The following is a 9,757-nucleotide window of genomic DNA, read 5'->3' as shown; positions in this document are numbered from 1 at the left end:
ATATGTAGCCCTGTACCCCCTTTTCCACTTGCAGAGCTAGGTTATTTTTCTTTTAAATAAATATTAATGTAATTTTATTGGTATCTATCTACCATTAGCTGCCTCATTTCCCACCCTCGGCTTATATTCGGGTCAATACTTTTTCCCAGTTTTTTTTGCTAAAATTAGGTACCTCGGCTTATATTCGGGACGGCTTATACTCGAGTATATACGGTATATGAATTGTCTTGCAGGTTTTTAAATTCTGTGCAGCCAGTCTTGGGATACACACGCCTTTCAGCCTGCATAGCCAAGCACCCTTGTCCCCTGTTCTGCTTTCCTTCCCGTTGTCAAAGAATTGCAAATTCTGACAGTTCACTTGTGTATCAGTGGTTTTAGTTTGCCTGGTGATCTACTTTAACCATTCCTAATGCATTTCTACATTCTAATATTGGGTATATGCTATAGACTCTGTATGAGCAACTTGTTGGCACTTTTCGGTTTCACCTGCAGTTCAGTTATGACATCTTCCACTTTTAGTACAGTTGTCCTCAAACCACTATTACATTGGTCATCTTAGGTGAAATGTGTGGAAAGATAAACAAACATGCTTAGTTCTTGCAGGGTCCACTTTTAAAGTGGCAAGTCCTGTGCCCAAGCACAAACATTTTATTTTGGATAGGGTTAGAGCCTTTCCATATTTTTTTTTTGTATGGGTGTCAGACCGGAAGTGAGGTCAAATCTTTCTACTGGAGTCAAATATAAACTTGACAAGTGTCAACATTCCTCTCCAAAACAAAGATGTTTTAATTTGCTTTATTAAAGTCATGTTTGTTGTATTGCAGATGTTGATGAAGCCTCCAAGAAGGAAATTAAAGATATTCTTATTCAGTATGACAGGACCCTTCTAGTTGCAGATCCTCGTCGTTGCGAGTCCAAGAAGTTTGGTGGACCTGGAGCCCGTGCTCGCTACCAGAAGTCTTACCGTTAAATTTACCATGTACATTTTTCTGCAATAAAGAATGCAAAATTATATTTGGACTCGGTTACCCTCTAAAGAACCAAGGCCTTTTTTTCTTGTCATAAACTTTTGTTTAGGTATTATAATCCACATTTTAAGCCTGAAAATTACTTCAAACCCACAAACATATCTTTTCTGAAAGCCATGACCCTGTAGAATAAAATGGTGGCAGTTGCACATTTTTATGTTGCGCGACATTCGCGCAACTTATTACTTACCTGCCCGGGAGAGATGTAATACTCATCGCTCCCGGTCCCATAGATAGAGATCGGTGAACTGAAGTTCGCCTGGCTTCCTGGCAGAACCTTAAATGATGGTTTCAAGTGGGGGGGGGGGGTCTTCTACCCCCCCGTTGAAGCGATCTGGCGACAGCTCAGTCGCCAGAATTGCTTCTACTTTAAAGCCAGCCACCGGCTCTACAAACATGAAGAGTAGGGAATCTGTTTAACCTTTTAAGGACCCATGATGGAATTATCCTGTCATGGGTCGTGAAGGGGTTAAGATTGTTTTTCGAATTGAGTGTTTTGCTCTCACATTCTTTGTTTATATGTTAGGAGTTATGGTTAGCTTGAGCCATTGGGATAAGTGAATGCATTTCAGATGTTCTTGTGCTACTTCTAATCTCCACCTTCTATACTCTGCACAGTAACTGCCATTGGTTTCCAATATTGCCTTTTTTATTTTACCAAAGCAGACCACTCTGTAATGAAAGCAAATTTACACTAATGTATACTTTGGTGGTCATTTTAGTTGATAGGCTGGCAGGTGTTATAATTTTCTGTAAGCAGCTAAATTTATCCCCATTATAGTAGGTGATTGACAAATGCTAATATGTTCTGCCACTTGATAAACTGACAACGTCTGTATACCCTCACTTTTCTCAAGTCTTACTCAACATAATGGCTTGCCGTCCAAGCCAGGTCTCTCTATAGGTAAGATGGACCCCTGTCCAAAGTGGTTGCACTTGTCACAATCAAAGTGAGGATTGCGATAACAGAATGAGTCTCTGATGGTCAATCTTTTTACACAACTTGAAACCTTGCACAATTTTGAATGTTTGTTTTGTGCAAATAGCGGCCAAAAACAAATGTTCTTGGTATATTATCTTTTCAAGTTGAATGTAATGTTGTACCCCTATTTGGCCACTAAATGGAGCTGGGCAGCATTCTAAATATTTCCGATGATTTTGACCTGAAAATAAAATATACTAAGAACTTTTGTTTTTGCATCTATTCACACAGAACAAATATTCAGAGGTTCGCAGGCGAATGGCTTTACAAATTGTTTATAAATAGACTCAACAGTGTTGCCAACTGGGTGGGGGAGCCATTTGACTTTCCTGCTTTTTTTGGGTGACTCATGACAGTATTTAAGCCAGAGTCCACATACCAGCTAGGAAACTATTTGCAGATGGAGGTCGATAATGGCAACCTCCCTATTTCTGTTGGGAATGGTTCACGTTAAAAGGTATCTGTCACTTTAGGGCAAAGGGACTAGTGCTCTTGAAGGCCACCTACTAATACCTTTGCTGTGGTTCCCTGCTGCTCATTTGTCTGTCAAGAGTCATGGAACTAATCCCTGTCTAAGCTTCATGTCAATCAGTTTTGCAATTTGCGCAGGATTACATTCTCCTATCCCTCGTGACCGTGTTTGGGTCTCATGATTGGCAGTTCAGGCCTGAGCGCAGCATCAGAAGAAAACAAGTCGCATGCACTGGGTATTTCAGAAGGCTCTGACAGGTGAAAGAAGCTGCACAAGAGCGCACAAAGAATATGCAGAGTGACAAATTCCCTTTAGCACCCAACTCCAGCCAAAAATTATTTCAATTTGGACAGAGTTGTGTCAGTGTTGTATTGCTGCTGGTGTTTTTAGGGAGATTTGAGAGCAGGGAAAAAAAAAATCAAAAGCACATTTTTTTTTTAGTTAAATGACTGTCATAAGATAGGCCATTGCAGTCCTGGAAATGCTAGATGTCTGGCCCTGTCTGACGAGTATGTTTAAGTCACAGTTCCCATAACAAGCATGGGGTAATTGAGTGTCAGAAAAGAGTCAAAAATACTTCTATATTAAAGGGTCAACGATTCAGACAGCTGAATGACCAGCGTTCTTAAAGGAGATTTTAGTAGTAACCTCCATTAATTTTTTTCCTCCCAGTCTTCCTGGACTGCCTCAGAGTGTAGCTCCTGCTCCAGGAAAAGAAACATGTCACGTCCAAATCTTAGATAAAAGCCTGCCTCCTACACATCCTGAGTTCTCGTGTTCCCCATGAAATGTCTTCCTGGTGCTTCTCTCGGAGAGTATATGGAGTTGAGTGTTATGGCCCAGTGCCTCTCCTATTGCAGTAAGTGACGGACGAGATCCTGACTCCTTTTCCCTGTCAGTACCTGGTGAGGGTCTGTACTGGAGGTGTTTTCTCCCCTGGTGCTGGCCTCGGATGAGGGAGAGCACCGCAAACTGACGAACATCCTGGCTGCCTGTGTTCTGTCGAGAATGCTGACCCAGTCAAATTTGCCGACCTCACCATCTGCGCTTGTGCACACACCGAGATGAACGAGGAAACGGCCATTTATTTACAAAGTATTTATTGTTATTTGTGACCGTTTATAATATCCTATCCATGGCTGTAAATGATGGATGTCATTTTATGCACATTCAAAGTTAATATCGTAAGTAGAGGTGCACGGAAATGGAAATTTTAAAACCGAAATAAAAAAATGTCAGGCCGAAACTGATACCGAAAATGTTTTATTTTTTTACATTTTATTTTTTATAAACTTTTTAATTTTTTATGGCACTTTCGGCATTATGCCAAAAGTGCAATTTTCGGCCGATATGTTTCGGTGGCCGATATATCGCTGCATCCCTAATCATAAGCAATTACATGTTAATGTAATTGTTTACGATGTTAATTGTGAATGTGCATAAAATGCCATCCATCATTTACTGGCTCGGATGGCATATTATGAACGTGTAATGAATATGTCACAAATAACAATAAATACTTTTTAAATAAATCCCCGTTTCCTAGTTAATGCTGTCTGCGGAAGCGCAGATGGTTAGGTTGGCAAATTCGACTGGGTCGGCATTCTCGACAGAACACCGGCGCTTGACCGAGTGGTAGGTGACATCACTTCTGGGCGCCCGAGGTTCAAGCTCTAAGCCTTGTTTTGGCGCGGGGGAAGAGGAGGAGTAATGAGCTGCACTGCAGATTTAAATGGGGATCCTCAGGAGAGCCTGTGGAGGAACAAGGACATGGAGACTTCCCAGCCAGCTACTCCAGTGGATGCAGCCACATCAAGTGCCGCTTCTGGTCAGGTAAGGCAGCGCTTATTATTGTGTCTCTCTCCTAACTTTTCTTATCTGCATGTTTCACTAAGGACTGGTAAGGATCCTTGCTGTGAATTGCACGGGTGGACTCTGGTACCAGATTTAGATGCTAAAATGACTATTTTTGTTTTTTATTTGTAGGCAAAAGCATCGGACAAGTTTAAGAATATGCCTAGAATGAAATTTGCAGTATGTGGGGCAAAACTTAATGCTTCCTTTACTGAACCATTATGTCAAACCTGTATTGATGGATTATTTCAGGAAGAATCTGCAGCAGCTTGTAGTAATCTGTTAGCCTCTGTTAAAGGAGAACTATGAGATGAGTGATTTCCACTCACCTCATAGTTCTAGCCGATCTGTGACAATGAGACTGTCACAGGTCGGCTCAGTAGATCGGGAGGTGAGCGAACACATACCGGGTTCGCTCACCTCTCGATCCTGTCACGGCTCTCTGCCGTGACAGGGGGAGGGGCTGGATTCCCCTCTCCCCGCTCCGTTCCGCCAGTCAGCACTGGCGGAATTGGCCAGGTCAGAGCCAGAGCATTATCGGGTTAATTGGGGGATCTGGTGGACTGGGGGGTAATTATCAAGGTACCAAAAGAGGAAGAGGGCAAAGTGTTTTATTCCTATGAATTTCTTGTCTAAATACCCTCGGGGAAGTTTCTGATTCTTAAGCCTTTAAGTGTTTCCATTCGTTACAAAAAATTCAAAATGGACCCAATTTTTTCATCGAGGAACAGTCTCCAAGCAGGGGCTTACCTGGCAACGATAGACCTAAGGGGTGCCTACTTTCATGTACCCATAAGGTCCACCTCACAGAAGTTCCTTCGTCTGGCTGTCAGAATCGGCACAGTTATAAGTCAAATTCAATCCAACTTCCAATTCAAAGCGCTCCCATTTGGCCTTTCATTGGCAACAAGAATATTCACCAAGGTGTTGCCAGAGGCCCTGGCCCCTCTGAGGCTTCAGGGGGTCAGTATCATTCCATATCTGGACGATATCTTAGTCATGGTTCAGACATCAGAAAAATTGGGGAGAATCAGAGAAAATTAAAAAATTGTCCGCAGCAGTTTCCAGCTTGCAGGGAATTCAGGTAGTTTTCTTAAGATTGATCATGTCGGTTGTAGGGTTAATTACCTCAACATTTCCAGCAGTGCAGTGGGCAAGATTTCGCTACAGAATTGTCTTCTGCAAGTATGAAATTGTTCTTTGGAGATGAAAGTAATGCTTCCATCAAGAATAAAAAGGTATCTTTGGAGGTGGAAAATGCAGGGCCAACTTTCACAGGGCCTACTCTGGTCTTTCCCCTTGTCAAGAAAGTTGACAACAGATGCCAGCTCCTGGGGCTAGGAAACACATGTCCAGGATCTCTGCATTCAGGGACAATGGGCAAAACAGGAAGCAAGAGCTTCGTCTAAATGTAGGGAATTGAAAGCAATTCTGTTCTTCTCTACTTTCAGAAGGTCCTAAAAGGACATCGCCTTTTTATTCTTTCAGACAATGAAGTGGCTGCAGCCTACATCAACAGGCAGGGGGAACCAGAAGTGCATACCTTCAGAAATTGGAAATAAAAAATATTATTTTGGGATGAAAGGAATTTGGCATCCATTTCTGCAATTCACCTAAAAGGGCTAAGAATAATCTGGCAGATTACCTCAGCAGACACAAAATATTACAGGACGAATGGAGTCTGTGTCCAGCTGTTTAGGATCTGATAAAGAAATGGAGAATTCCGGAGGTGGATCCATTTGCTTCGTGGCATTGTAATCTTTGTTATGTGTTCCGACCGGTTCACCTGATACCGCAGGTTCTTCAAAAGTTCCAGCAGGAGCAGATGGATCTGATCCTTATAGCACCATTTTGGCCAAAAAGGACTAGGTTTACTGTCCTGCAGTCTCTATCTGTTTTTCCACCTTGGAAATGACCCAACAGGGAAGATCTCATGTCCTAGGGTCCGGTTCTCCACCCAGGAGCTCGGACCTTGAAATTACCCGAATGGTTTGTGAGGAAGACACCCTAAAGGCTTAAGGGGCATCAAACAGGATGATTCAGACATTACTTAATAGTCATAAACCAGTAACGAGAGCTATCTACAGTAAAGTGTGGAAAATATTTTTTATCAGGGTCTAGTACTGCTAAAAATAATTTTTCCATTCCCTCTTATTAGACTTTTTACAAGGTGGAGCGGACAAAGGTATGGCTGTAAGTACGCTTAGAGTCCAGGTTGCGGCAATAAGTGTCTATCTACGGGCATCACTTGCAGTGGAGCTACTTATTTCCTGATTCTTCATCGCAATGAAGAGACTAAGACCGGTGACGGTTATATCTTTTCCTCAATGGGATTTGTCTTTGGTCCTACAGGGATTGCACAATCCACCTTTTGAACCTATTACAGAAGTTTCAGTAAGATATATTACTCTCCAGGCAGCTTTTTTTGATAGCAGTGATTTCTGCAAGAAGAATTAGTGAACTACAATCACTATCTATTCAGCAGCCTTTCCTCTCCATATTTCAGGAGAGAATTGTTCTCAAAATAGATCCAGGACTTTTATCAAAGATTTCACCTTGCTTCTATAGGACCCAGGACATTGTCCTTCCAACCTTTCGTAGCAAACCCTCTAATGACAAAGAAAAGGCCTTCCACTGTTTAGATGTTAGGCGCTGTTTGTTAGCTTATTTAGAAGCAACTAAATCTTTTAGGAACTTCAATGCATTGTTTGTGTTGTTCTCCGGTAATACTAAAGCTTCAAACTCTTCCAATGCACGATGGATTAAAGTGACAAAGTCAGAATTTGTTTTTTCCCCCTTCCCAATCCTGATGTAGGAACTTACCTTAAATCATGGCTCTTTATTCGATCATCTTCTTCTTTCCTGTACTTTTCCGCTGTCCCTCCAGCGCTGGTGCGGGTCTCCGATCCAGCACTGACTCCTCTGTCCTCCTCTCCTCTGATGTCCCACAGAGTCTGTGCGGATGCATGCTGCTCCATAGACTTACCTTGTGTCTCTCCTCGTCTCTCGGCTGAACATGCGCCCGCCCCAAGATCCTTTTCGGCAACCCCAGACTCTTCAGATGTTCGGATGGGAGTGAAGACACAGGTAAGTTTAAAACGTTTTTTAAAAAAATTTTTTTTGCATATATCTACAGCTTGCTAGCAGTAGATATATATTTATTAACCCTTTAAAGGAGAACTAAAGGTGAGTGCTTTTCACTCACCTCATAGTTCTAACCGACCTGTGACAATGAGACTGTCACAGGTCGGCTCAGTAGATCGGGAGGTGAGCGAACATATACCGGCGTTCGCTCACCTCTCGATCCTGTCACGGCTCTCTGCTGTGACAGGGGAGGGGCTGGATTCCCCCCTCCCCGCTCTGACCTGCCAGCGCTGACTGGCGGAACGGACGGGGGAGGGGGTGGGTACAGCTGGCTCTGCCTCTAGATAGGCAGAGCCAGCTGTCACTCACGCAGCTGGGCAGATCCCGACATCGATGTCGGATCAGCTCCGGCTGCGGCGTCTCAGTATACCGCGAGCTGTAGCTCGCGGTATACTGAGCTTAGGGTAACGGGAGGACGCTAGTTTGTGTCCTCCCGGTACCCTAAGGAGAACTATGGGGAAAAGGCCTGACCCCATAGTACTCCTTTAAGTTAGCTATATCTGAAACATACCTTATTGCTAAAATGACGCCACCAGCTTTCCTGAAAGCACATTCTACAAGATCCACAGCAAGCTCATGAGCTGAAAGAGCGGAAGCTACGCCTGAATAGATATGTAAGGCTGCTACCTGGTCTAGCTTTGGAATGTTTGTAAAGCATTACCGCTTGGATCTTTTATCCAGTAAAGATCAAGCGTTCGGAAGGAAAGTGTTACAAGCGGTGGTCCCTCCTTAATATGGTAAGTTCTTGCTTATCCTCTCTGAGGCTGTCCTGGAAGACAACTGAGGGAACAACCAGAATTAGAACTTACCGGTAACTCTTTTTGCAACAGTCTTCCAGGACAGCCGACCTCCCACCCTGAATATTTTATATGATGTTTTCTACTGTTGGGGTGGTGTTTTTGTCTTGTTTCCAGCAGACCTCCGGTTCTTGCAATTACTGAGGGGATATTATGTGGGAGGCAGGCTTTTATTTAAGATTTGGGATGAACTGTCTCCTGTCTGGTGGAGGAGCTACACTCTCTGAGGCTGTCCTGGAAGACTACTGGAAAAAGAGTTATCGGTAAGTTCTAACTCTGGTTTTCATGAAAGCATCCCCTTAAGTAAGGGTTAGAACTTCAATCATTGTTTTTAGTGCTGTCTGTACCTTGCTGTCCTGATGTCTGAAACCCTCCATTCCTTGTATGGGTATCACAGGGATATGATGTGTGAGAACACCTCCCCAACGGGGTCACAAGCAAAATCAAGAACTTTAAATATTTCTTTTTCCAACACTTTTAACGTAGAAACAAAGCCCAAACTTTTTTTTTTTTAATTTGTTTTAGATAGTTAGAGTAAGAGATGGTTATAACCCCAGCATTTTTTGTGCCATCTGTGTCCCATCAGAGAGATTTCCCTTCACTTCCTATCCAATAGCCACAACAGAAAGTAAGAGGAAATTGCTCTGAAGGATGCTGCTAAAGATCATAGGAACATTCTTTGCTCCTCATCGCCATCTAGTGGCGGCAGTACTGTGCGAACGACATACGCTTTGAAGCCTGTGGGTAACCCACTAACATTCACCTATAACTTATATATCAGTTTTGGGCAGTGGTTCTGCCTTAAAGTCTGTTGTGTTGCTTCTTTATGCCACTGGCCAAAACTGAAAGCATCTATCTCTAAGACTCACCATAAACGTGAAAATAGTCATATTTAACATTTTATTACAGTTTCATTACAGTAAGAATGTGGATTTATGCACCTGGCCTATACAGTTGCAATTTATTTGGGTGGTCACAATGCATTTAGCAAAGAATTCGTAAAAGAAGACAGTGAGACATTGTCAAAATCTCACAAATCAGAAGCTGATCTGGGGTGCTTAAGATTTTTTGGAGGCTTAAAGGATAAGAGGCTTAACTGGATGCATTGCTTCCAAGAGAATCAAGTATGCCAGGACGTGTGTTTTCTGAATCAATAAGAATTGTGTCTTAACTTTTACTGCAAGCTAACATCTCTGGGGCTTTCTCTCTCATGAGATGTAAATGCAGCCATTGTACACGTATAGAGAGTACTTGTGTTTCACTGGTTTCTCCTTTGTAACATCTCAGTGTAATGTTACATTTTCATTTATTCTTCATTAAAATAGAAACAATCTATTATTACAGAAAATAAACAACTATTCTATTCTGGTATGCCTAATTGCTGTGGAGTGGAGATACAATGGTGTATTGCTTTATTGCCTTTGTAGGGTGTTGATAGGGAGACAGATACCTGCCCAAACACACACACACACACACACCC

The 9,757-nt window shown here is 42.6% G+C and overlaps 2 protein-coding genes across 2 annotated transcripts in view; both read left to right on the top strand.

Moving 5' to 3' along the window:
* Positions 1-1,014, top strand: part of RPS16 (ribosomal protein S16) — an 8,545-nt gene extending 7,531 nt beyond the window's left edge. The window contains exon 6 of the mRNA XM_018552913.1: positions 825-1,014. Coding sequence (XP_018408415.1) covers positions 825-970 — 146 coding nt within the window. The 3' untranslated portion in view covers positions 971-1,014. The remainder of the gene's footprint in view (positions 1-824) is intronic.
* Positions 1,015-8,463: 7,449 nt separating this feature from the next.
* Positions 8,464-9,757, top strand: part of OTOGL (otogelin like) — a 141,789-nt gene continuing 140,495 nt past the window's right edge. The window contains 1 exon segment of the mRNA XM_018552912.1: positions 8,464-8,540. Coding sequence (XP_018408414.1) covers positions 8,464-8,540 — 77 coding nt within the window.

This window comes from Nanorana parkeri, unplaced genomic scaffold, assembly GCF_000935625.1.
Source record: "Nanorana parkeri isolate BGI_ZX_2015 unplaced genomic scaffold, ASM93562v1 scaffold101, whole genome shotgun sequence".
NCBI classification, from domain to species: Eukaryota; Metazoa; Chordata; class Amphibia; order Anura; family Dicroglossidae; genus Nanorana; species Nanorana parkeri.
The sequence above is the reverse complement of the archived record's forward strand: the minus strand, read 5'-3'. Positions and strand labels throughout refer to the sequence as shown.